Below are 27,958 nucleotides of genomic sequence, written 5' to 3' on the forward strand. Positions count from 1 at the left end.
TTCTAAGGAGTATCTTTATTCAGGGTGATCATAAACATCACAACCTCTCCTTGGGAATAAACCTAATTGCCCAGGTTCCCAGATATACCCAAGTCCTAAATTTAGGGCTGGCCCTGAGGCAGCTCGTTTGCTGTAGTGTCTAAGGATGAGAAAATGACCACCCATACAAAAGGCTGGCCTGCCTTGGCTTTCCCATATAATTAAGAGCCCAGGAGGATTCACTTCTGGTGGGTAGAAGCTGCCTGCAAAGCACCACCCAGACAGGTCTGAGTGCAGACAACACAGTGAGTTGAGCCTTGTTTCCTACTGCCCACAGTGAACATTTGGGCCTGTCCGAGCTCCTCAAGCCAGACAGTCTTACTCAGCTTCTTGGCTATGGCTACTTAGGGAATGGGCCCTGAAGTATGATGGGCCAGGTGGGCTTCCCCCTGGCAGTTACAGGCGAAGCCTCTTGATGTCCTCGCTGCGGAAGTCCATGCGCAGAGCCAGCACCTGGCGGACTTCAGCAGGGGTGAGGCGCCACGTCAGTGGGCCAGAGTTGGCGCCCCAGTAATCTAGGATCTCGGTGACCTGCGGGGAAGAACACAGAAAGTCAGAAATGAAAGGCGATCCTGAGAGAAGGTCTTGGGCTCCACCAGAGGCAGAGCAGGGAGGCCCAGGAAGAAGGTGCTCTGTAGGGCTGGGCTACTGGTGGAGACTTGATTTTAATAGGTAGGGAGGGATCCAGATTTTGTTCTGCCTCTTCCCAGTCACCTTTCCCTCTCTAGGCCCAGAGAGCTGCACATACCCGCTCCAGATTGAGGATTGTGGCCATCTGGGAGAGCCGGGCAAACTTGTCTCGGATGGTCCAGGTGGTCACTGTGGTAAGGTAGGCAATGAGTGACCTCAGCTCCTTATCAAACTGCAGACCGCCCAGCTGCAAGGAACACAAGCTCAGTGTTAAAGGCCTGGCCCTCCAGCCAAGTGGAACCTGCCCCCAGTTTCCCTCAGTGCTGGGCTGCAAGGCCAGCTGGACCTCACGTGGTGCCTCAGTCAGCTCCAAGGCCTCAGATGCCAGGGCAGGATTGGGTCGGGATGTACAGGGCTTATGGGTGGCAGGACTTGTCTTCTTCAGAAGAAAAACAACAGACCTGGGGACCTGTGCTTGCTGGACCTTACCCGGTTAAAGGTAGATTTCAGCACCACTCTCTCCAACTCGACGGCAACAAGGCTGGTCATGAGGCTGGTCAGGCTGTCATAGATGACTGGGGACAGGCTGGCCTGCACACAGAGGTTAGACATTAGTGGGAGTCCTACCTAAGCCCCTCTGTCTCCATAGGAATTTTCGGTGGGGGATGGTGGGCAGTTACAGGAGGCCATTGGGCTTGGAAGATTTTTCAGGGTTCCTAGTAGGAGTAATGAGAAGCCAAAGGCTGCTGATTTGGGCAGAGGTCAGTAATTCCATAACTTGGTCCCTAGAGCCCCTGCTTACCTTGAACTCTGCCATCTGTTGCTCCAGGTTAAGGATAAACTGTTGTACCCAAGGATCATTGGCCTCATAGTCATTGAATTCTTCCTGTTGTCAGGAAACAAGTTGTGTCACTGGGGGCCTCTCCAAAAAGTACCATGCACCCCACCCTATTTTCACCCCTCTAAGAAAACACAGGAAGAGGTCTTGTAGCTTCTGTCTCATCCAGCTAAACAGCAGCATGGACATCCAAGCTAGCATACACTGTTGCTGCTTCTTTATCACACTTCTGATCAGCAAATGGACCTGGGCAGCAGCAGTGGTCCACACATGATAAAGCTCCTGGCATTTTGTCTCCTTTTGCATCCTGTGTAGAACACATTGCATCTTGTCCTATACAAGATGCAATGTCTAGTGAATGACATCATTAGGCTAGCAAAAAAAGCTCCGAAGTCCTTCGTAGGTGGGGCAGAAAAGCCTCAATAACAGAGGACATATCAGGTCATGGCAAACTCCCTTTAGCTGTTCAGGGACAGCTTCAAAGTGCAGGAACAACCTGTTTCCTGGGAAGAACCTAGTCTTCAAGGGTGAGGGAAGTGGGCCAGAGAAGCATGCAAGGTCTGGTCTCTTCAGACAGCTTCACTGCCCTCCAGCTGGAGGTTGGGAGAATGAGGGTAATCCTGGGCCTGATGGCTGACCTCCTCGATGTTGTGGGAGACAGATAAGAAGGTATTGATCCAAGGCTGCACCTGTGGCTTGATGGCTGTGCTGTTTAGCTCCGTCAACCCTTCCTACAGAAGGACAAGGCAGAGACATGTCAGTCACAAAAGGCACATGTACCTACCCCTTCCTTTCTGCTCCATCCATCCCTTGACCACGAGGGCATTGTTCCCTAGTTCACAGTCTTTCCTGCAGGCCTGTCCAAAGTCTAATGGAGATAATGCTAATAGATGTCAGAAACAATCTGTTCCTTTACAGATCTGTGCCCGTTCAGGTCTACGTCATGGGATTGGTTTGGTAAACTCAAAAGAAGAGACTTCTGAGTGCCTGGTTCTAGGCAGCATCTTTGGCTAGGCCAAGCAGTAGGTCAAAGTAACCAAATGGTCCCATTTCCTCTGAGCACCTTTCTGGGCTCTTGGTACTGTGGGGGTCAAGTGGAGACTCAAGAGGACCAGAATGTTGGCTTGTCAGCACGACAACTATTGAAAACTCTTCAGTCTTCAAGGGACTCACATGAGTTCAGTGTCTTGAATGCTACTATCTTAATTCTCCTTGTTTCCTTATATACATGGAGCCCATAATAAACCAGTAACGGTATGCTCAGAGCAACACTCAGGCACAGGATTCAGTCAGCAACTGATCCTGGGGCTTACCTGCAAGAGGTCTCGGAATTTGTTGGACACGGCAGCCAAGTCAGAAAGGCAGCTGTCAAATTTGGCCTGGGCCTGCTCCCCTCCGATGCCCTGGCTGAACAGCTTGGTGCAGTCACTCTAGGGGAGAATACCCAGCTATCAGGCTTCCCAGCATGGCTGGGCCATGAGAGTGCCTGGAGGGCGAAGAGAATGCCCACATACAACCAGCCATTTCTCCAACTCCGGCTTTCTCTGAGAGCAGCTGTGGTTGATCCTAGGCAAGAGTCCTCGACAGGTTTCAGAAAACTTGGATTCTATCTAGTCTGGTGGCTAGCCACTTGACTCCCATTTCCCCCTTTGTAATATGAGAGTATTAGTATCAGGGACGTGAATAAGAAACACAAAAACCAGAGATTTTTCACACCTTTAGAGTCAGCCATTCCTAGCTTCAAATCCTGGCTTAGCTACATAATGATTGAGTGACCTTGGTCAACTGATTTAAAGCTTCTGAGCTTCAATTTCCCTGTTTATAAAGTGGGAACACAAATTCCTGTCCCCATGGTAGTTGGGAGAGTTGGATGCACAGAGTGCTTAGCTCAGTTCCTGTCAAGTAGTAAACACTAAGGAGACACTAGCTTTTGTTATAGTTTCTGCTTTTTCAATAATTTTGTCTGGTTGCCAAAGGGAGATATCATGATCACAGCTGAGATTTAAATGCTTACTGTATGCCACGCCCTGTTTAAAGCATTTAACTTTTATTAATTAAAGTACCTATCTTACGAAGTAGGTTACTCTTACTATCGCTATTACTGAGGCACAGAGAAGTTAATAATTTGTCTAACACCACACAAAAATTAAGTCATGGAGCTTGGATTCAAGCTGGGGTTCTGGCTCCAGAGTTCCTGTTGATATAGCCTAGGTGCAGAGAATACCACAGGGGGAGCCGCTTAAAAACTCACCATGTTTTGGTTTGCCAGAAGCTGCTTGAATTTCTTGTAGTCTCCTTAGAAGTTTGTGCTGTTTTGGCTGCAGTAGGAGGAGCAGTGTGGAAGAGTTGCAAAGGGACTCTTTGCAGGCAGAAGCCCTCAGTTCCACAGCAGCTACAATATACACTATTTTTACCTAGCCTTTTATTTATTTTTTATTTTTATTTAAAAATTTTAATGCTTATTCATTTTTGAGAGACAGAGACAGACAGAGCATGTGTGGGGGAGGGGCAGAGAGAAGGAGACAGAGCATCTGAAGCAGGCTCCAGGCTCTGAGCTGTCAGCAAAGAGCCTGATGCAGGGCTCGAACCCACAAACCATGAGATCATGACCTGAGCCAAAATCGGCAACTCAACCAACTGAGCCACCCAGGTGCCCCTTTACCTAGCCTTTTAAACTCATCTGTAAAGTGGATATCACACCACCTGACTTATCTCAAAGGGCTGCTAGTGGGGTTCCAAAGAATACATGTGAAATGCAAATCTAAGAAGGGTGGAATTCATGGGAATTGTTTTTCAGCTCTTTGCTGTCCTTTTCTCACCTGACTAATTCTACTGACTCAGTTCTCAATTTTTAACATTTCCCAAAATATTCCTTAAAAATCCAATATTATAATGTTAAGAACAAAGTCTGGAATATAATCTTTTTTTTTTTTAATTTTTTTTAATGTTTTATTTATTTCTAGGAGAAAGAGAGAGACAGCGTGAGCAGGGGAGGGTCAGAGAGAGAGGGAGTCACAGACTCTGAAACAGGCTCCAGGCTCTGAGCTAGCAGTCAGCACAGAGCCCGACGCGGGGCTCGAACCCACAAACCGCGAGATCATGACCTAAGCGAAAGTCGGACGCCTAACCAAGCCACCCAGGCGCCCCCAAAGTCTGGAATATAATCTAAGGTGCCATGACTTAACAATAACAGTCACCTTGTTAACACCATGTGACAGATACTGTGCTTATGGTACACTCTTACTTTATTCCATTTTAAGGCCTTTGTGGGGGCAGTTCCTAATCTGGTCCAGTTTTCAGTACTACTGTAAACTCCCACATGACTCCTTTCCCTGCGCCTCCTTTAGGAAGGCCGCCAGTTACAAGGCCCTCTTCCCCTGTGCTGGCTCCTCGCCTCTGCAGGCTACTCAGCCCTAGAGCTGCCACTTATCATCAGCCTGTGCCTTGCAGCACTGTATCCTCCTTGGAGTAAGGGTGTGCTGGGGCAGCAGGACCCAGGCTTCCCTCCTCTTCCAGAGACATTTTGGGACTCTGGGAGAGTTGGGCTCTTCATTTTCTAATACTTAGCAAAATGGTTGTTTCACACTGCTATTTATAACTATTAATACAATTATTGACTACCACCGATGCCTCTCACATAGCTCATGTTTTATATTATTACATTCATTTTTCACAACTCTGCGAGGCAGAGGCAGAAAGGGAGGTAAAGAACTTGTCTCATGCTACACAGCTGGTCACTGGTCCAGCAGAGACATGAACTTCCAAGCCCAGTCAATTTCCACCACACTATGCAGCCTTCTTTTAAAAAAATGGTAACAGCAACAGCTTTGTACAGGGTTTGATGAACCCTATTAAATCTTAATTTCCTAACATTTTTTGAGGACTTTGTCATTTTTTAATGTGCTTTCAACCCTTTTTTTAGTTAGCCCCCCCAAAAAACCCAAATTAGGGCAGGAAGGAGATCTGTTTTGTAGATGAGAGTGCTAAAGCTCAGGGAGCTAAGGGACTTGTCTGAGGCCACAGGCCAAGTATGTGCTACAAGTGCTAATTTGAATCCTGATCTTCCAGCTGGTGGGTCAGAGTTCCTCCCACATTGATTGCAAGTGAATCCCCTCAAGTGCTCTGAAGAAAGGCTGGCTCAATGCCAGGGAATGCAAAGGCCCCAACAGAACAAGTGCGTAGGGACCCCTCTCACAGGGAGGTCTGGAGAGGCTGCAGCTACTGAAAACTGAGGCTATTTTCTTCATACCTCCAGCGTCTTCTTCAGCGTGGAGATGTTCTCACTGCAGACTTCCACGTTGTTCAGGGTCACCTAGAAGATAAGGACAGAAAGATGTGACTTCCTGCTCAGTGGTGTTTGTACCCACTCCAGTGCCAGACTGGCTGACAGCTGTAATCTTGAGGCCCACAGGAGGGCTAAGGAACACCCACAGCAATGCCATCAGGCAGGGTGCTCACGTTTTGGATTGGGCAGAAGAGTGAACCAGGTTCGCCCTTTCTCCTGTGCCTGTAACTAAGGCAGGAAAGCCATCAGATCTCACAGGTAGTGACCCAAGATTTCAGATCTTTTTGCTCCATGTTTAGGCACACAGATCTGGGAGAAGTCCTGTGGCTCTAAGCCCAGGTCAGCGAGGCAAAGACTGACATTAATTTAAGAAATGCTTCCTGAAATCCACCCTCTCATAGGGTTCACATTCCAGAAGGGAAGTCAGGTAAGAAATATCTGGTAATGACAAACACCAGGTGGAAAAACAAAGCAGAGTGAGTGAACAAAAAGTGATAGGCCACAGGGCTAGGGCCAGGAATAGAGTTCAGGTTTCCCTCCTCTTGGCCAAGAGCTCTTTCTTTCATAAGTTGCCTTGTAAGTTTGATGCAAAATTACCAATCATAAAAAGCAGCATGTAACAAAAATGATGATTAAGGCACCAACTGCTATGGTCTTTTAGAGGAAAGAAACATTTTGCTCTAAGGCAGTCAAAGAAAGCTTCATAGCTGAGTTGGTAACTGAGATGAACTTAATTCAGATCAAAAAGGCTGGAGTAATTCTGACAGAGGAGGGTGAATACATTTCTCTACTCATATCAGCCTTTCTATAGGGCACTGTCCCATTTGCTATTTTCTGAATGGTATTTAGGATTATCCAATATCATTTTGTTTGTTTCTTGTTTGCCTTTCCCACTAGAACAAGAGCTCCATGAAGGCAGGGATCTATTCTGTTCTTTTTAGAGCTGTACCTCTAGTTTAACACTGCCCAGTGGGACTTTCTTGATGATGGAAATATTCTAAATCTGAACTGTTCAGTACAATAGTGCCTAGTTTTCTGTGGGTACTGAGCATTTGAAATGTGACTAGTGCAACTCAGGAACTGGATTTTTGGTTTAAACTTAAATTTAAATAGCCACCTCTGCTTACTGGCTACCGTACTGGGCAATGTAGCTCTAGAAGCTAGAACAGTGCCTTATTGAAGTTTCTCAAATAAATATTTGTTGACTGAATGAGTAAATGAATGTGTTCTGAAGAAGGGAGACCATATACAGTTGCAGAGTGGCAGAAAACCCCCCAAAGTATTTGGGAATCAGCAGAGTCAGTGCATGGATATGTGCAGAAAAACACCAAGAGTCTGTAAAGCTGCAGAAGTGAGTGCAGTCAGACTGGCACTTGGCTGCTATGCTTTCCTATGGACATGTTGGCACCGAGGATTTAAAGCAGGTGAATTCCATACGAACACAACTGTGGCTTGGGAATACTAATCTAGAGGCTGTGCAGGGGAGGAATCAGAGAGTATGAGAGGATCATACTGTCTCTGAACTGGTGTGCTGGTGGCATGACCATGAAGGCAGGGGTGACGTAGGGAGGAGCCTATTTTCAAAAAGATGAGTCAGGAGCTTCAGGATTTCAGGGTAAAAGAATTTCAGAATCCCAGGGATTGAGACTAGGATGGCCCTCCTGTCCCCAAGAGTGCTTCCCTCACCAGTGTCCTGCAGCCAATACTGAAATATGCTACTGCCAGTGCTGCTGAGGCAGCTTCCGTTGGGATGGATAAGACTTAGAGCCTTTCATTAGCATGCCACAGCACAAGGCTGCTAACATCACAAGCTTCCAGAGAGATAAGTGCACCGTCATGATGAAGCTCAAGGATGAAGGCCACAACTTAAATGTTTCCAAAGCATTTAGGGGCATAAGAAAAATCTGTCATAAGGGGAAAATGGATTTGGGTTCAAAAGGTATTGATTTCAAAGTTCCTTGTACTGACAGTCCTAGTAAGCACAGATTCACTGGGCTTATCCCCAGCTCACAGTGAATGTTATGTCAACACCGTTGGGGAATTCATCTTGACAGCCAAATGAATCAAGGTGACATAAGAAGTGAGTGCTGCGGTGGGAGCAATGACATTTTAAGTATTTGGTGTCAGAAAAACTAGAAACCTGTCACCAGCCATTTAGCATCACCTTTCTTGTTGGCCTTATCTTCTGGGCCCTCAAACAATGAAGCTGTGCATGGGAGCAGAGAATGTGCAAATGCACAGCGGCTAGCGTAATGGGGACTTGTGGGAGGAAAGTCCCTTCATGGGGAGGAAAATAGCGCTAGAGGGGCAGGATAGGTGAGGCTTAGAGGCCATCAACAAACCACCAAGCAAAGATGCAGAGCTAGGAGTCATTTCTGAGTAGAGAAATGAAAGAATAAAAGGAAGCTCTATAGAAAATGAAACAGAATGAAAACAAAATGAAAAATTTAAGTCAGTTCATGATCAAATGAAGCTGGTTGCCAAACATTTTGGCCAAGTTCTCCAAAGGTATATTTCAGAGGTAATAATTTCTTGGAGCCAGTCGTCTTTTTTGGCAACAACCAGGACATTCCAGATCAACAGAACCCATGCTCAGGGAAAATATTTTCAGTGATAGGAAGAGAGTGGGGCTGCCTAAACAGCAGTCTGAAGACAGTTCCTGTGGGTTCCCTTGCACAGGTGGGTAGATATTAGTATGTTTAGGCTTCTGTCTCCGAGAACAATAGCTCTTAACTCTTTTGGGGTCACAGACCCCTTTAAGAATCTGTGAAAAGCCAAGGATGCTGCTTCTAGGGGAAAAAAAGTATACATTCAGCATCCAACCCCAGGGTGTTCAGAGACCCCCATCTGTGGACTACTGATGGAGAGCTCTACTATTGGATGTTTCCTTCAGGCTCTGAACCCTAGGAGCCGAGAAGATTCTGGCCAATGTGGGGGTGAAGCAGAATGACCTCTAACAGCACTGTTCCCACAATGCCAAGACAGCACATGCTAGAAAGGCTGATCCGGGCTTACAATTCATCTGTATTCTCTTTGGCTCATCACAAACTGGCTGTTAACTTTGTACAAATCCCTTAATTTTTCCATGTTTCTCTCTTTCCAGCTATCACACACCCGGTAAGACTCACTGTTTCATTTTGTCTGTCATTCTGGGTAGCTAAGGGCTTTAAAGAAGGTCATCTTTCTGAGGATGCTGAAAGCCCAAAAAGGCTGCTAGGGAAAGAGCTCTGGTAGGTCTAAATGATCAGTCCCAACCCATGTTGTGGGACTGGCCTTACAGAAGTGGGCTGGAGGCTTGGCACAGATATTCAGATATCACAGTTCGCTCTGTGGCAGGTGCAAACCAAGCATGATACTCAGTGGAGACCCTGAACAGCTTCGTAGTCTCCTTGGGAATGAGCACTTGGGAGAGCTAAGGTACAAGGTGCCCAGCCTTCTAGGCAAGGAACAGCGCATGTCCTGGTTTGGACTGGTCAGAAATAGGTCCCTAGGAAAGAAATGGTTTCAGAACCTTCTAGGAGAAGCTTTCCTTAAAAGAGTTTTCCTTCTATACAGACATTGGAAGAAAAGTTCCCAGTTGAAGGCAAATTCTTCTGTGGCTTAGAGGTCATAGTTTCACCTCTTAAAATAAACCACCCAGCTCCTGATCTATGGAGCTACCTACCAGGAAGGAAAGCTTGGCCTCGTCAGTGCTCTCAATGCCTTTTGTGTCAAATTTGCCTTGCTGGAGGCTGCTGTGCATGATGTTCACAGCACTCGTCACCCCACGCTGGATGTCCTGTAAGGTGGTGGCCGGGAAGCCCATCCGCAGCTTGTTACACAAAACATCCCTGTGGGTGCAGAATGGCATATAGAGACTGACAGCATTCAACCTGGCTTCCAGGATAATACGACCAGAAAGCCCATGACCCTAACCCAGCAGCATGGCCTGCTCTTTTGGGGGAGTAACCAATCCTTGAGACGGTGGGAAAACATGAGCATCCAGGGTATGAGAGGGACCCGTAGCCCATCAATGGCACTGATGTGACAAGAACATACAGAGAAGACTGGCCCAATTCTTTACTGCCTGTGAGGCTTTCAGTTATTACCACTGAGCTCCCAACAAATTCGAGGCAGTACAGCTTAGTGAAAGGCAGTTCCATATAAGTAGTGAGAGAACAGGTTTTGAGAGGCAGTTCTGGATTCTATTCCATATTCCACCATTTATGAGCTGTATGATCTCCCTGAGCCACAGTTTTCTCAGGTATAAGAGGGCTAATGGTTGTTATCAAGACTGAATAAGAGCAAGAAATTCGAAAAGTAGATGGCCTGTAGCAATGGTAACTATCATTGCTTTATTACAACTATTGCCTTCACCTGAGCTACCTATTCTCTTTCCTAGGTTTGAGGGCCAGTAACCCCTCCAATCCAGGCCAGGGAGCATAGACTTGGCCTATAAGGTATCTGACTACTGTACAGCTGTCTGAAGCCAAGGATATTGTGCTATGGATAGAAGCTCCTATCCTATATAGCACTGAACTAGAATCATATGGAAAAAAGGGAAGCAACATAGGCCTTAGGAATCAATCACAACTAGGACCTTTTTGTTTCCTTGAAAGTAGAAAGGGAGTCAACTGTACCTGAAGTCAGACTCCAGTTCTGTGGTGGCAAGGTTGATCATGGCACAGAGACAGTCGATGCTGGAGCTAGACAGAGCCCGCCCAATGCACTTCTTAACAATGTAGAAGACATCATCCACCATGCTGGATGTCAACTGGCCCTTCTCATAGGTGTCCAGAGCCACAGCCTAACCAAAAGGCAAAGTGGCCAGTGAGGGCTCCAGTGCTGCATGCCACTGTTCTAGATAGTTCTGGAACATGCTCTGGCTCAGCTCCCTCTTCTATAGCTTGTCCTTGTTTCTCCCAACATGGCTTACTCTGGTCACAGCTTGGTGTGGATCTTCCTTGTCAAAATAGCTCATTTCCCTACTGACGAGTATGTTAGGAAATTAAGTACTTAGGGACTTTGCCCTGGGGACATCTGTTAACTGGGATGTAAGACATCAGGAGAGGCTCTTCTTTCTTAAGTCTCCTCACCCACATATCTCAAAGGAGGCAGGGCACAAGTAGGCTCCCTGAGGAGCTAAGGTGCTCTTTTGTGAGCCTTGGGAAAGACATCCCAAGGGTCTTTGGAGAGCATGACAACTCCAAAAATGACCTTTTAACCATACAAAGTGGTACTGCTAAGTCAGCATGCAAGGATATTCTCAAAGCAGAACTAGGAAATGTAACATGCCTTGGCCATTTCCTTCTGCCTGGCTTCTTAGACAGGAAGTCCCATTTCCAAGGGATGTGTCCTCTGTCCTACCTTATTGACAGTCTCTCTCATGAAGTACTCCTCCATGGTAATATAGAAACCAATTAGCTCCTGCATGGTACAGCTTAATAGGCAGTTATTGAGGAGTTTGTCCAGACACTTCTGGTGCTCTAGGGGACAGCCAAGAAAGAAATACTCACTTTTCTTCCCTAAGGGAAAAATATCAACTGTTTTCATTTCCCCATGTTCCTTTCTAGTCTTTGTTCCCAATCTGTACATAGTTTTACACGGTTATAATCATGGTACAGATACAATTTTGTATTCTGCTTTAAAAAAATATTATCATATATGCCTGAAACTAATGTAACATTGTGTCAACTATACTCAAATACAAAAATTTTTAAAAAGATTGTATCATAAATATTTTTATTTCTATAATGCTTATTTTTCTTTCAGCTTATTTTAAATGGTTGTATGATATTTTATCAGGTTCACACTTTAATTTTTAAAAAATGTTTATTTATTTGGGAGAGAGAGAGACAGCACACAAGGCGAGGAGGGGGCCAGAGAGAGAGAGAGAGAGGGAGAGGATCCCAAGCAGGCTCGGTTCTATTTCATGAACCATGAGATCATGGCCTGAGCCAAAATCAAGAGTCAGACACTTAACTGAGCCACCCAGGCACTCTGGTCCACATTTTTAAAAATGTTTATGCGTTTATTTTTGAGAGAGAAAGAGAATAAGCAAGTGAGAGCAAGTGGAGGATGGGCAGAGAGAGAGTGGTAGACAGAGAGAATCCCAAGCAGGCTCTGAGCTGTGAGCACAGAGCTCAACAAGGGGCTCCAACTCATGAACCATGATGAGGCGCCTGGATGACTTGGTTGGGTGACCGACTTCAGCTCAGGTCATAATCTCATGGTTTGTGGGTTCGAGCCCCTGCATCAGGCTCTGTGCTCACAGCTCAGAGCCTGGAGCCTGCTTCGGATTCTGTATCTCCTCCTCTTTCTGCCCCTCCCCCATTCACATTCTGTCTCTCTCCCCCTCAAAAATAAATAAACGTTAAAGAAATAAATAAATAAAACTCATAAACTGTGATATCATGACTGGAGCCAAAATCCAGAGTTGGTTGAGCAGCCAATTCTTGATTTCAGCTCCAGTCATGATGTCAGTTTGTGAGTTATGAGCCCTGAGTAGGGCTCCTGGCTGACGGCTTGGAGCCTGCTTGGGATTCTGTCTCCTGCTTGTTCTGCCCCTCCCCCACTCATGCTTGCACTCTCTCTCTCTCTCTTAAAATAGATTTAAAAAAAAAAGAACTCTATTTTTAGACACCTAGGTTTTTTCTAACTGTTTTGTCATTATTAGAGAACATAGTAATTGGAGATTATAGTGAATTTTTTAAAACATTTTATTTTTTAAGTAATCTCTACACCCATTATGGGGCTCAAACTCACAACCCCAAGTTCAAGAGCTGCATGCTCTTCTGACTGAGCCAGCCAGGAGCCCCATGTCACCTATCTCAGAAGTGGTGAGGCAACATGATGTAGAGAAAAATTAGAGGGAAATAATTTAAATATTCTGGGCATTAGCTTTCCTCACCTGCACAATGAGTAAATGGCCTTAAAGATCCAGTCCATTCTTTAACATTTAGTAAGTCTAGCTTTCCTCTTGGGTGTCACTTTGCCCACAGACCTCAGATGCTAAGAAGCCCTAGTTATTTCTGTGTTTAGAGATCTGTGGCTTCACTATTAGGAAACAGTGCCAATTCTGTCCCAGCCCTCCCAGAAAATATGGGAAACATGTTTTACCTTGCTTTACTTCTTCTGAGGCCATGGAGTCCCCCACCTCAAAATCAGAGCTGATCCTCTTCCTGAGGAAGCGTAAGTACAACTCACTGCGGGCATTCATTAGGGTGACCTCCGTCAAGATAGGGTCCAGTTCCCTGAAATACATGGAGCAGAAGGAATAGGCAGGAGGACACTGGATTCCCTTAGATATAAGAGATACAGGGCAAACAGTCCCAAACTTCCTCTCCCACTGGGCCCAGAAGGGTCAGCTCAGCCAGATGGTCATCCTGGTCTGCTGGCCCAATTATAATCAGAGACAGCTGTCAGCCACATATTCCACTTAACCTGTTTCACCCACTAAAATACAGTCAGGGCTAAATAAGAGGTTGGGAAGTCTATTTTTGTCAGTGGTTTGAGTAAAAATGATCTATGCCTTACATGAAAGGAACCACACCTCCCCAACCTCTTATTTAGCTGTGGTGGGATTTCAGGCTACACCATTAAACTGTGTCCCACACCCACTCATCTACCCAGATGAAAGCCAAAACAATTTTTTAAGTTTTATTTAATGTTTATTTATTTTTGAGAAAGAGAGCCAGAGTATGAGTGGGGGAGGGGCAGAGAGAGGGAGACAGAATCTGCAGCAGGTTCCAGGACTGAGCTGTCAGCACAGAGCCTGATGCAAGGCTTGAACTCACAAACCACAAGATTATAACCTGAACCAAAGTCTGACGCTTAACTGACTGAGCCACCCAGTTGCCCCAAGTCAAAACAATCTTGAAAAAAATAACAAAATTGAGGGGTACCTGGGTGGCTCAAGTGTCCAACTCTTGATTTTAGCTCAGTTCATGATCTCATGGGTTCATGAGTTTGAGCCTCTATTGCATGAAGCCTGCCTGGGATTCTGTTTCCCTCTCTTTCTGCCCTCCCCTGTTCTTGCTCTCTCTTTCTCAAAATAAATAAGTAAACTAAAAAAATATTTTTTAAAGTTTCTTTTTAAATGTTTATTTTTGAGAGAGAGAGAGAGATCAAGCACGAGTCGGGGAGGAGCAGAGAGAAAGGGACAGAGGATCCAAAGTGGGCTCTGTGCTGACAGCAGAGAGCCCAATGCAGGGCTTGAACTCACAAACCGTGAGATCGTGACCTGAGCTGAGGACACTTAACCAACTGAGCCACCCAGGTGCCCCTATTATTATTATTTTTTTGAAGTAGGCTCTGTGCCCCATGTGGAGCCCAACATGGGGCTTGAACTCATGACCCTGAGATTAAGACCTGAATTGAGATCAAGAGTCAGATGCTTAACCAAATGAGCCACCCAGGCACCCCTGATGAGTGATTTTTTTAAATGTTTATTTTTGAGAGAGAGAGCGAGAGAGCGAGCGCATGAGCAAGGAAGGGCCAGAGAGAGAGAGATACAGAAACTGAAGCAGGCTCCAGGTTCTGTGCTGTTAGCACAGGGCCCAATGTGGGGCTCAAACCCATGAACCATGAGATCATGACCTAAGCCAAAGTCAGATGCTTAACCAACTGAGCCACCCAGGTGCCCCTGATTTTTTTTTTAAGTTTATTTATTTATTTTGAAAGAGAGGGCATGAGCAAGGGAGGGGGTGAGAGAGAAACCCAAGCAAGCTGTCAGCACAGAGCCTGACATGGACTTAATCCCATGAACCATGAGTTCATGACCTGAGCCAAAATCAAGAGTTGGACGCTTAACTGACTGAGCCACCCAGGTACCCTGAGTGTCTTTTTTTAAAATATTTATTTTTGAGAGAGAGAGAGAGAGAGAAAGCAAGCAAGTGTGTGCACGGGGGAGGGGCAAAGAGAGAGGAGGACAGAGGATCTGAACTGGGCTCTGTGCTGACAGCGGAAAGCCCAATGCAGGGCTCAAACCCACAAACTATGAGATCATGACCTGGGCTGAAGCCAAATGCTTAACTGACTAAGCCAACTAGGCACCCGTAAAAGAATTAATAAAACAAACAAACAAACAAAAAACCAAAAAAACCCCCACAAAGTTGAAGGACTCACACTTCCCAATTTTAAAACTTACTATAAGGCTACAGCAACAAAGACAGTGTGGTACTGGCATAAGGATAGGCCTATGGATTAGTTGGGAGTCCTTAAGTCTTCACATTTATAGTCAACTGATCTCCAAGAAGAGTGCTCAGACAATTCAGTAATAGTCTTTTCAACAAATTGTGCTGGGATGATGACAGATATCCACATAAAAAGAATGAAGTTGAACTCCTCCTTCACATTATATATATAAGTTAAATCATTTTCTACACTAAACTCCAAGATATCTTTTCAAAACATACATCTGGTCATATTGTAATCATATGATTTCCATAGCGCTTAGGACAACCTCTCTGAATTCATCTCATATCAGACTCTCCCCAACTCTTTGCACTTCAACTACATTGCCCTTCTTTCCCTGCTCTACCTGGAACACTCTTCACGTCTAATTTCTATTTACTTTTTAAGCTTATTTATTTATTCTAAGAGAGTAATAGAGAGAGAGTGAGAAGGGCAGGGAGAGAGAGAATCCCAAACAGGTTCTGCACCGATAGTGCACAGACTGATGCAGGGCTCAAACCCCAGAGCCCGCAAGACCATGACCTGAGCTGAGAGCAAGAGTCAGATGCTTAACTGACTAAGCCAGGCACTCCTTTTTTCTATTTACTCTTTTTTTTTTTAATATTTTTATTTATTTCCAGAAGAGAGAGAGAGACAGCGTGAGCAGGGGAGGTTTAGAGAGAGAGGGAGTCACAGACTGAAACAGGCTCCAGGCTCTGATCTGGCAGTCAGCACAGAGCCCGACGCGGGGCTCGAACCCACGAACCGCGAGATCATGACCCAAGCGAAAGTCGGACGCTTAACCGACTAAGCCACCCAGGCGCCCAAGGTCTCAGATCTAAGGTACTTTCCTCAGAGATTTTTCGTTGAATTTCATCAGCTTAGGTTACAGCCCTTTATTATATGCTTTCCTACACTATACACATAGTATATCATACTGATTAACAACACGAACTCTAGAGTTTGACTGCTTGGATTCTATTCCTGACTGTCATCTTCTCACTGTATGACCATGGGCAAGTCACTTAACCTCTTCAGGCTTCAGTCTCCTCATTTATAAAAAATGTTTTGGATTAAATCAGTGATCCTCAAATGAAGGTGATTTTACCCTCAACCCTCTACCCAAGACATTTGGCAGTGTCTAGTGACATCATGCTACCAGTATGTAGTGGGTGGAGGCCAAGGACACTACTAAACATCTTACAATGCAGACACAGTCCTCTATAACAAGGAATTATCCAGCCAAAATGCCAATATTACAGAGGCTGGAAACCCTGGAAAAGTGCTTAGAACAATGTATGCCATATAGTGAACACCAGATACACGTTAGCTGTTATTATTATCTATCTACTTTAGACTACAGATACCACAAATAAAGAATTATGTCGGGTTCACTTACTTTGCTTGCTGCCACCTTCCCAGTATCAAAGACAAGTGCCTGGCACATAATGTGTACTTAGTAAAAATTTATTGATTGAGTACATTTTTATAATGTTTAAATTCTTTTAATCAGCATATCTTACTTTTATTTATTTATGTTTATGTTAATTTATTTTGAGAGGAAGAGAGCGAGCGAGGAGGGGAAGGACGAGGGAGAGAAATATAATCCCAGAAAGGCTCAGCATAGAGCCTGATGCAGGGTTCAATCTCACAAACCATGAGATCATGACCTCAGCTGAAATCAAGAGTCCAAAGCTTAACCAACTGAGCCACGCAGGTGCCCCAAGCATATATTACTTTTATTAGAAAAAAAGTAAAAGCTTGAATCATAGGTAAAATATCTTTAAAACATATACCACATTGTAACAGAGCAGTCTCTGAATGATACATGATTACCAATTCAAACTTTTATGGGCTGGAGAAAATAGGTTATTACCTTGGTTCTATTTTTTCTGTTGTAGAATTTCTCATCAAGTTGTTCTGGACATGCCGGAACTGCAATATACCAAAGAAATGAGAATGCTCTCCCCCACCCCCTTCTATCTACCTCTTGCCCGTCACTATACACTTCAGGCATTGAAGGATGTTTAAGTTTAGTTTGCTTAACAAGCAAGCCAAAAAGTAGGCTATCAGGATGATGAGCCAAAGATTTACTTTTGGTTTAGATGCTAATTCTCCTCCCCATCTATTATTGCATGTCAAAGTGGTGTTAATGGTATTACAATGAGCTGCTTGCTGTCTAGTAAGAGTACTAGAAATAAAATTGTATGGGCTACTCCTATTTCTGGAAACTTAAAAAAAAATTTTTTTTAAGTAATCTCTTCTCCCAACGTGGGGCTCCTAGGGGCTCGTAGGACTCGAAATCACGATCCTGAGATCAAGAGTCACATGCTCTTCCAACAGAGCCAGGCAGGCGCCCCTCCTATTTCTAGATCCTACTCTTACATCCTCTGCTCAAAGGAAAGGACAAATAAGTTTCCAAAAAAAAAAAAAAAAAAAAAAAAAAAAAAAAAAAAAAAAANCAAAAAAAAAAAAAAAAAAAAAAGAAAGAAAGAAAGAAAAGTAAATATTACCATTAGCACCTAAGGAACTAAGGAGAAATCTGAGACAAATTACTTGACAATTAATACAACCTTAAGAAGTAAAATTCTCCTTGTATCCCCAGAAGGAACTGCTGCACATTCTGTGATAGAGAGCTGGTCTAATGTTTCTATTCTGTGTTTCTTTCAGGAAGCTTACTTCTTTCTCAATCTCGTACTAAGTTATCATCTTGACATCACCTCAAATCCAAAGTAAGCTGGTGACAGGCAAGATGCAGGCCAATTTGCATTCCATATTTATTTTTCTACCTTCATCTTTTTTCATCCCTTCCCCTCCCCATCCCCAATTTAATGTATTCAGTATCGTTGGCTAACGCTATTTCCAAACCCACCTGTAGCTTTCCCTGCTCACCTGCTGGTGGTAGTCCCTCTGCTTGACAAACTTGTCTACCACCTTCTCCACTTGTCTGTCACATTCCACCTGCAGGTATTTTATGAGGGTGTAAAGTCTCCCTGGCCCATAATACGTCTCCACTATTGGTTGGTGGGTCTCTACAATGCGGGCAATACCTAGAATGGAGAAAATGAGAGGACTGGATTCCAAATGTTTTCCCATAAAATAAACTTTCTTCTATTCAGTACTGACCTGGGGTCTAATGCAACCCTTTTAGGCTGGCTGTTTCATCTCCCAAAATGAATACAGTTGGTTCTTGCCAGTGCTAGGAGTTGCTAAGAAAATTTGTCTGTTAAATATGTACAGTGCTTGGTAAAGTAGAAGGCATTTAAATTATACTGATAGTTTCAGTAGGAGCATCTTTGGAAAAAAATTTTTTTTGACACTTTATTTCTGAGAGAGAGAGACAGCATGAGAAGGGGAGGGTCAGAGAGAGAGGGAGACACAGAATCTGAAACAGGCTCCAGGCTCTGAGCTGGCAGGCAGCACAGAGCCCGACGCGGGGCTCGAACCCACAAACAGTGAGATCATGACCTGAGCCGAAGTCAGCTGGCCAACTGACTGAGCCACCCAGGCGCCCCGGAGCATCTTTGGAAAATAGCATCACTCTCTTCCCAGTAATTTAGAGTTAAATTTACTCTTAACAGTTTGGGTCTTGAGGGATAGGGAGGATCAAAACACTTGAGGAACTCTAATTTTTGCTAATTAGATACTGAATTGGAAGTTACTTCTTTGATAAATCAATACATAGCAAGCTACAGGATTAAACTGAAGGCTAGTGGGGAGAAACACTAGGATGTAGGTATTAGGTAGAAAGGCCTTTAGTCTCCTTTGAGTGGAGAACAACGCTTACCTTCAAACAGAAGAGTGAGTGTGTCTGCAAAGATGACTGCAGCCCTCCGGTCACGCATATCTGTCCCTAGCACCAACAGTAGATTCTCTTCAGCTTTACTGGCCACCTGAAAAAAGGAGAAAATCCACAGGAGTTCTCGGATCAAAGGGTGGCCTCAGTTTTCCAAAAAGATCTCCCATTGACTTTCTTTTTTCCCATGTTTGCTTTGATGCTTGAAAGCCTACGCAGCACACAGGAACCTCCCTGTGGGCTCGGGGTTGTCTGGGCCTCAGGCAAGACAAAGAACTTGAACACAGTGGTAACTCTTCTTTAACTCAGAGGTATAAATAATGTTTTCCTTTTCTTTGAAGATATGTACTGCCACTAGACAAAGGGAAAGAGTCCCCAGTTTCACTAATCTTCTCCAAGTATAACTCAAAGTTATTATTAATGGTGCTTCATTGAGCAGGACAAAGAATCTGGGTATCACAGAAGGGATTTTTAGAGGATTAAAAATAGAAGCCATTTCTAGGCCCCAGATGGCAAAGTACTGATTTAAAAAAAAGTGCCATAAGACAGTTACATATATGTGTAATGCATTTTCTTTTTTTTGGTCAGCCCTCCATTTTTCCCATATTTTATTTTTTTTAGAATGTGTAACACACACACACTTAAACATTCAAAAGGAATAAGGGAGTGTTCAGTGAAAAGCCGTTCTTTCTCTTACCTATTCCTCTTGGACTCCTAAAAATCTCTTCTCCAGAGATAACTGTTGTTAATCCTTTGAAAAATATCCTGTTTATACAAATATGTATTTTTATTGCCACTTCTGTCATTTTTTTTGGAAAATGTTCACTTGTTTATTTTGAGGGAGAGCCTGGGCATGAGTGGGGAAGGGGCAGAGAGAGAGAGAATCCCAAGCAGACTCCACACTGTCACTACAGAGTCTGATGTAGGGCTCAATCTCACCAACCATGAGATCATAACCTGAGTGGAAATCAAGAGCTGGATACTTAACTGACTGAGCCACCCAGGCACCCTACCATGTCTATCATTTTAAGCAGAAATTGAGGTATTTAGGCTAACTTAACTATACATCAGCACGTGAAGTATGTTAGCGTGTATGGATTTGTCTCATTTATCTTAATGCAGAACGGTGTTCCATTATAGAGAACTTTGGGGGAAGTGGGAGAAGGCACTCTGACATATAATTACAAACAATAACCCTTTGCATACATGCCTGATGAAATTTCTTCTTTCCCATCTAAGGTCAAGGGGAAGGACTCAAGACTTTAACTGAAACCTGTTTCTTTTTCAGGATTTAACAATAAGTAACATCACCGGCTTCATTTCAGTGTGGCTTATTTTGAGCTCAAACCTGGTTATGAAGCCTTAAAACAACTAACCAACAACTCTGAATGCTCTTAAAGGAAGGTGGTTCCTGGCTGACAGTTTAAAAAGTGTAATTCAATTTGTCAGAGAATTTGCATTTGCATTTTCCTATATTTTCACTTAGTTGTTGGAAATGAATGTGCATCAGTTGATGTCTAGGCCATGCCTGGTATGCAGCAGGCTGGCAATAGATAAGTGTTGAATGAATGTATGCATCCAGTCCTGCTGGGCTACGGCAAGAGAAGAAAAGGGGAAAGTGAGAAAGAATCCACAGAAACTGGATCAATACAGTGTCCTAATCTGCAGTCAGAGAACCATATCACTACCCTACCAAGCAATCAGGGGCCATACCTGCTTGCAAAGGTATTCTGAGAACTTGCTTAATCCCTCCTCATGCAGACCCAGCAGTGGGAAGATCTTGAAGAAGCGCTCCACCTGGGGCAGATCCCCTTCCTTAGTAGCGATGGCAAACTTCTCTGTTACAATGGCTTTGAGACGTTGCTCAGCTTCCTGTAGCAATTTCAGGTTGGCATCAATCATGCTGCCTGTGCAATGGGGAGACATTGAGAATTAATGTAAAGAATGGTACTATCTTAGGTCTATGCCACTTTGTGCACCACAATCCATTAGAAACACAAAGAGAAGATACAATCAAGTAGAAGAAATAGGGGCGCCTGGGTGGCTCAGTCACTTAAGTGTCCGACTTCGGCTCAGGTCATGATCTCACGGTTCGTGGGTTCAAGCCCCATGTCAGGCTCTGTGCTGACAGCTAGCTCAGAGCTGGAGCCTGCTTCTGATTCTGTGTCTTCCTCTCTCTCTGACCCTCCCCTGCTCACGCTGCCTCTCTCTCTTTCTCTCTCAGAAATAAAACATTAAAAAAAATTTTTTAAAAAGTAGAAGAAATAAGATCTATGCACAAATAACTATAACAGGTATATGGTAAGTGTAATAAGAAAAGTGGGCACAAGTCACATTTCTGGCTGAATTAGAAAAGTCTTCCCAGAAATGATATCCCGTCTTTTAAAGATGGGCAGGGTTTTGATACCTGGATAAGAGAAACATACATTCCAGACAAAGGGAATGAAATAAGCAAAGGAACAGAAATAAAAAGATGAAAAGAAAAAAGTATTTACATGTACAGTACTGTAAGTAATATATAGTCTGGCATATAGAGGACTCCATATATGTGCACAATGAATGGATTCATGAGTGAATAGTACAAAACCAGGTAAGAAAGGATATGGGTTGAGATGACAGAAGGCCTAGAATACCAGGCTAAGGATTTAATTTTATGAGTAGGTGATATGGTCAAGTGGAAAGAACCTACTGACCAGAGGAACAGATCTAGACTCAGTTTCCTTTTCCATATAATAGGAATTACAATGCATACCCTAGGATGGTCTACAATCTATATAGGATCAAATACCAGACAAGGAAATTGCCTAACAGAGGCCCTTTTCATGGTTGAGTTTGCCTTATTCAAATTATAGATGCTTATAACTACAGTAGAAATCAACAGTTTGGGATAGATGCTCACCTTCTTTGCCCTGTCGGCTGAGCTCAATGACTGATTTGTCCAGGCACAAGTAGCGATGAATATGGGCAGCAGCCTGCTCATAATCTTCATTCCTCAAAGCAGTCTGAACTCCATCCATGCAGAACTTAAGGTCCAAGATATCATCAGCTCTCTGAATGGCTTGATAGAGGCGGTTCTGCAAAAAGACTTGGTGCTTAGAAACAATGTCCTATTCTTTCAAAAATGTCTGTTCAGAAGGTAGGTAGAGCAGAGGCCGAATCTGGTTAACCAGAAGCTCTGAACAACTACCACTCACAAAACTGTCATTGATGATGACTGTAATACTGACAGGTATCATAAAATTTTATTTATGTGACCAGATTAATCATTTTAATGGAAGCAAAAACAGGGATAAACCATATTTATATCTGGCTTGTGGTAAATTAATAAAGGAATCAGACTGTATTTTTTTGGAATTAAGCAAGTTTTTTAACATTTATTTATTTTTGAGACAGAGAGAGTATGAGCTGGGGAGGGGAGAGAGAGAGGGAGACACAGAATCTGAAACAGGCTCCAGGCTCTGAGCTGTCAGCACAGAACCCGATGTGGGGCTTGAACCCACAGACCACAAGATCATGCCCTGAGCCGAAGTCGGATAATTAGCTGACTGAGCCACCCAGGTGGACCAGCAAGATTTTTTTTTTTTTTTAATGTTTGTTATATTTGAGACAGAGAGACAGAGACAGAGTGTGAGTGGGGGACGGCCAGAGAGAAAGGGAAACACAGAATTCCAAGCAGGCTTTGAGCTGTCAGCACAGAGCCCGATGTGGAGCTTGAACCCTTGAACCATGAGATCATGACCTGAGCTGAAGTCGGACGCTTAACCAACTGATCCACCCAGGCACCCAAGCAAGAATGTTTTAAAGAAACTTTAGTATGTAACTTGGTGTCTGTGTGACTATAGGGTTTTGTGGTGAGTTACTTTAGCAGGATCTAGACAGATGAGAGTGGGAGGAGTTATCCTATTTCACAGAAGAAAACTGAGGCTAAGACTGACTTATTCAAGAGCCCAGATCCTATACTATTCACTACTGTAGTCATTAATGATCTGTGGCACTTAAAATGTAGTTAGACACACTGGAAATGTGGCTAGTCCAACTTAAGATGTGTAAGACACACAATGGATTTCAAAGACTTAGTGCAGAAATAAGGAAGGCAAAACATCTCGTGATAGCATTTTATAGCAACCCATATAATGGGTTAAATAAAACATATTATTAAAATTATTTTTACCTATTTCTGTTCTTTTAAAAAATGGCTACTAGAGGGATGACTGGCTGGTCCAGTTGATAGAGCATGTGACTTGTGATCTCAGGGTCATGAGTTCAAGCTCCATGTTGGGCAAAGAGCCTACTTAAGAATAAAAAAATAATGATAATAAAGTAGAAATAGTTACTAGAAAATCTAAAATTACATATGTAGTGCATATTCTTTTCCAAGCTGGAAGACTTTTATTTCATTTTCTTGCCTGACTGCTCTGGCTAGAAACTCCAGTACAATGCTGAAGAAAATCAAGAGCTGCCATCCCTGTTTTATTCCTGATCTTAGGGGGAAAGCACCCATTCACCAGTATGATGTTAGCTGTGGGTTTTTCATAGACGGAATTTATCAGGTTAAAGAAATTGTCTTTTATTCCAACTTTTATGAGTTTATGTTTTTTCTGAGTTATGAGATGATCATGTAGTTTTGTCCTTTATTCTATTGATATGGTAGATTACATTAACTGATTTTCAGATATTAAAGCAACCCTGCATTCTCACTCAGTCATAGGATAATCCTTTTTATATGTTGCTATATTTGGTTAACTGGTTTGTGGTGCTTTGAGGATTTTTATGTCTTTATTCATGAAAGGTATGAGTCTGAATGTTCTCTTCTTGTGCTATCTTCAGCACAAAATCAGTATCTTGCATTGGATTTCTAGTGAATGGTGCTGCTCGAATTTTTTTTATAAAAATTGTTTTACATTTATTTATTTTTGACAGACAGAGAGAAACAGCACAAGTGGGGGGGGGAGGGGAAAAGAGAGGGAGACACAGAATCCAAAGCAGGCTCTAGGCTCTGAGCTGTCAGCATAGAGTCTGACGTAGGACTCAAACTCACAAACCGTGAGATCATGACCTGAGCCAAAGTCAGACACTTAGCCGACTGAGCCATCCAGGCGCCCCAATGCTGCTCTAATTTTTTTTAAAAAACATTTTATTGTTTATTTATTTTTTAGAGGGAGAGAGACAGAGCACTAGCAGGGGAAGGGCAGAGAGAGAGGGAAACAGAATCCGAAGCAGGCTCTAGGCTGCAAGCTGTCAGCATAGAGCCTGAAACGGGGCTCAAACTCACGAACTGTGAGATCATGACCTGAGCTGAAATCAGATGCTTAACTGACTGAGCTACCCAGATGCCCCAATACTGCTCTAATTTTTAATGTTGTAGCTTTTCTACTGTCCTCTACTAATTCAAGCATCAGAAATTCAATGGCATTACCTTAGCCAGGTCAAGTTGACGGACTTTGCTGGACACATTCTCAGCTAGGTTGCAGGTAAAGGTGATCATACCAGCTAGCTGCTTTGCATCTCCTTCAATCAACTGCAGGTTGGGACTGGAGACACATGTCAGCACACACATATCCGCAGGGGGAGAAGGAAGGTGTAAGATGTGGAAAATTTTTTGTAGATGAAGACCATGTCTTCTACTGTTTTTGTACCTCCCCATAAATTTTAGTTCAGTTCACTCTACTCACAGCTTTTGCTTTTTCTTTCTTTTTTTTAAAAGTTTATCTATTTAGCAGTGCCTGGGTGGCACAGTCAGTTATGTATCCAACTTCGGCTCTGGCCATGATTTCATGGTTCGTGAGTTTGAGCCCTGGATTGAGCTCTCTGCTGTCAGCACAGACCCTGCTTCAGATCCTCTGTCTGCCACCGCCACCACCCTCCCCGCCCTGCACTTGTGCTCTTCCTCTCTCAAAATAAATAAATTTAAAAGTTTACCTACTTATTATTTTGAGAGAGAGAGAGAGAGAGAGTGTGAACACACACACGTGCATATGTGGAGGAGGGGCAGGCAGAGAGGGAGAGAGAAAGCATCCCAAGCAGGCTTTGTATTGTCAGCACAGAGCCCAACATGGGGTCCAAACCATGAACCGTGAGATCATGACCTGCGCCAAAGTCAGACGCTTAACTGACTGGGACACCCAGGTGCCCCTATTCACAGCTTTTTCTAAAGAGTATTTTACTGAAAACTCAGGCCAGTATTAAATAAAAAATTACCTTCTATAAGTACTAAAGACACCCCTAAATAGGTACTGCTAAAGAACTAGAGAACAGATGGTCCCAACTGCTGAGTATAAATACACTAACCAACAATTAAAGAGCGTGAAGAGGTCAAAGAGCAATTTTAAAACTAGCCAATACACAAAAATTGTAAGAACAATGGTTCTCAAACTTGAACCATACATTAGAATCAGATGGTATGCTTTGTTATGTCAAAAGCTTGTCAGATTCCTGGGCTCCACACCCCGAGTTTCTGGTTCAATAGGTTTTGAGTAGAACCCCATAATTTGCATTTCCAGTAAGTTTCCAAATGAGTTTGGTACTTGTTGGTCTAAGGATACTTTGACCACTTGATTATACCCTTAAGTATTCACTTTACCTTGAAGTCATCCTCCTCTACACTTCAAAATCAACTGGCATTTTATAATAGAAAGTTAGGAAAAACAATAACTTATCCAGTGGACCCTGGTGGAATTACAATGGCTCTTGTTAAGATGGAGACTCACCCCATCCGGTGGAGAGTGACCATTTTACTTTCAATGGTGTTTTGCTGTTCCAAAAGAGCATCCAGTTCTCTCTCTACCACTTTCTGAAACACAGACAAGCATTTTGTCATCAGAATGGTTAGAAGGAACTTCAAAGAATTATCTAACTCAACCCTTAGCTGAAGGGTGAATCCCATTCCAAATGTCTTTCCTTACACTAACTTCCCCTAGGACTTTAACAAACTTTCATTTTTGCACTGATCACATTACATAATGGTTACCTTCTGTATATTTCATTCCATCTAGCAGATGAATACCACAAAGGAAGGAAACTTTTATTCAGTATCATTATCTTAGTGCCTAATGCAGGAAGGCATTTAAAATATAATGGCTAAGCAAACGAAACTTCTAAATTGGCAGTTACAAAGAGTCTCTTTACAGTGTACAGTCAGTACCTAAAAAGAATAAGTATATAATTCTTTCAACCAAGTTATTTACCGCATAACTACAACTAATGTAACCTTCTTATGCTTGAGTTTCTTGATCTGTAAAATATAAGAGTATCCCATAGGACCGTTGCGTGAAGCAAATAAGGTCACAAACATAAACTGCTTAAGGTAATATTGTTATTGTGGCATATTGTTCAGTAATAGCCATTATTATCAGCTATACATTTCTATTAAAATAGTTCGGTAGGATCCAGAGGGAAGCTTCCCCTTGACAGTCATCAAATACAAATAGAGAATATTGTTCTGTCTGGAAGATGGATTTAAATTTCCCTTAAAAATAGACTAACTCAAGCTTAGGGATGTTAAAAGTACTGAATTTTATGGAGTGCCTAGGTGGCTCAGTCAGCAGAGACTCTTGGTTTTGGCTCAGGTCATAATCCCAGGGTTTGGGGATGGAGCCCTACATGGAGCCCCATGCTGGGCTAGGCACTGAGTGTGGAGCCTAGTTTATTCTTTCTCTCTCTCCCTGTGCCCCTCTCCCCAACTCATGTACTCTTTCTAAAATTAAAGTAAATAATAAATTCTTAATACTGAATTTTATAAAGCATATCTTTCTGGGAAATGTTATTACAGACTGCTTGAGTTGGTGCAAGTTAATGTTTGAAAATATTCAAAGATATCAATAATCCCCCCTCCCTCTTGCTGACACTACTGTTTGTACTCAAAATCTTAATTAAAAGTTTAGTTTAGGGGGTGTCTGGGTGGCTCAATTGGTTAAGCCTCTAATTTTGGCTCAGGTCATTATCTCCGGGTTGGTGGGTTCAGAGCCCTCCTTTAGGCTCTATGCTGACAGCCCCAGCCCCTGCTTTAGATTCTGTGTCTCCCTCTCTCTCTGCTCCTTCCCCGCTCACCCTCTTTCTCTAGCTCTCTCAAAAATAAACATTACAAGTTTGGTTTAGGGAACAGCTACTAAACATTTATTATTAAAAATTAATTTAGAGAGAGAGAGGGAGAGAAAGTGCAAGAGGGGCAGAGGTGGAGAGAGAATCTTAAGTAGGCTCCACCCTAGTCCCCACAACCCTGGATCATGACCTGAACCAAAATCAAGAGTTTGAGGCTCAATTGACTCAGCCACCCAGGCGACCGCTACTGAAAGTTTATATCAGAGCTTTGATCTCTTTGTTCTGACTGGCAAGGAACCCAAATAATATTCACAAATACACTGACAGCATCAGGTTGCCACGTACAATGAAGGAGGCTGCAAGGAATCTGCAAGAGAATATAGTCCATTACTCTTATTGGACAGAAAGCAGAGGTCGGAGGAATGAAAGTGACTTGTTCAAGATTAGGCAATTGTGCCTGTCTTAAAACCTCATGCTTCCACAAAGCTGTATACTTACCGAACTAGTTACACCCCCAAAATTTTCCCCACAAAATGTCTTAAAACGTTTCAAGTTTATTTGCAATAACTTCCTCCTTAAATGAGACAACACGGTGGAAACGTTTCATAGGTTTTAAATTGCTAAGTCAACGCAAGGGAGCCTTTATTCTTATTTTGAAAAGGGTTGACCTACGCTGTCAGTCTAACTACTCTGGCAGAAAAACCTAGATTAAGGTCCAGGCAAATAGATGGGGGAGGGGATCAGGAGTGGAGAAGATCGCCCAGATAGCAGGGAAAACAAGCTTAGGGGCATCGGTCCAAGTGAATAGAGACGTCAGGTTCCCCCAAATACACTCAAGTACACTCCTGCTTCTTCAATAAGAGCTTTTTTGTTTCCCTCGGCAGAGGCACAAAGATCTTCCCACAGCCCCATTTCCCAAGACTGACAGTTCCTAAGCCCATTGCCTCTGGCTCAGCCCCCCACCTCCTCGCCGCAGAGCCGTTCGTATACAGCTTCCAGCTCCTGCAGCTCGGTCAGGGAGCGAATGAGCTCGGTGGAGATTTCCGAGCAGCGGCCTCCTCCCATCCCCTCAGGCGGAGAAATCCCTGACAGTTTCTGAGGGGACTCGAGGTCCGCCATCTTGCTCTCCATTGCGCGTTTCCGGCTCTGCGAGGCCCCCTCTTCGTTTGCGCGCCAGGTC

At 43.6% G+C, this 27,958-nt stretch overlaps 1 protein-coding gene across 1 annotated transcript; it reads right to left on the reverse strand.

Moving 5' to 3' along the window:
- COG4 (component of oligomeric golgi complex 4) lies at positions 1-27,927 on the reverse strand. The gene is made up of 19 exons (XM_077756331.1): positions 27,742-27,927; positions 25,449-25,531; positions 24,158-24,272; positions 21,641-21,815; positions 20,455-20,648; positions 18,733-18,838; positions 17,838-17,995; positions 16,822-16,880; positions 12,891-13,024; positions 11,139-11,257; positions 10,412-10,578; positions 9,457-9,622; positions 5,757-5,819; positions 2,821-2,937; positions 2,146-2,238; positions 1,472-1,555; positions 1,159-1,260; positions 788-916; positions 1-570 (listed from the first exon to the last, which is right to left on the reverse strand). The coding sequence occupies exons 1-19, from the start codon at positions 27,907-27,909 to the stop codon at positions 436-438; spliced, it is 2,367 nt and encodes a 788-aa protein (XP_077612457.1). The 5' UTR covers positions 27,910-27,927; the 3' UTR covers positions 1-435.
- Between the last annotated feature and the right edge of the window lie 31 nt (positions 27,928-27,958).

Source organism: Crocuta crocuta, unplaced genomic scaffold (genome assembly GCF_008692635.1).
Source record: "Crocuta crocuta isolate KB4526 unplaced genomic scaffold, BGI_CrCroc_1.0 scaffold388, whole genome shotgun sequence".
Taxonomy (NCBI): domain Eukaryota; kingdom Metazoa; phylum Chordata; class Mammalia; order Carnivora; family Hyaenidae; genus Crocuta; species Crocuta crocuta.

Coding starts and splice junctions, on each gene's coding strand:
- COG4 (XM_077756331.1), bottom strand. CDS start 27,909: ATGGAGAGCAAGATGGCGGACCTCGAGTCCCCTCAGAAACTGTCAGGG. Junction 5,820..9,456: donor AGGCCAAGCTTTCCTTCCTG/GTAGGTAGCTCC, acceptor CTTATCTTCTAG/GTGACCCTGAACAACGTGGA. Junction 1,261..1,471: donor AACAGATGGCAGAGTTCAAG/GTAAGCAGGGGC, acceptor CTCTGTGTGCAG/GCCAGCCTGTCCCCAGTCAT.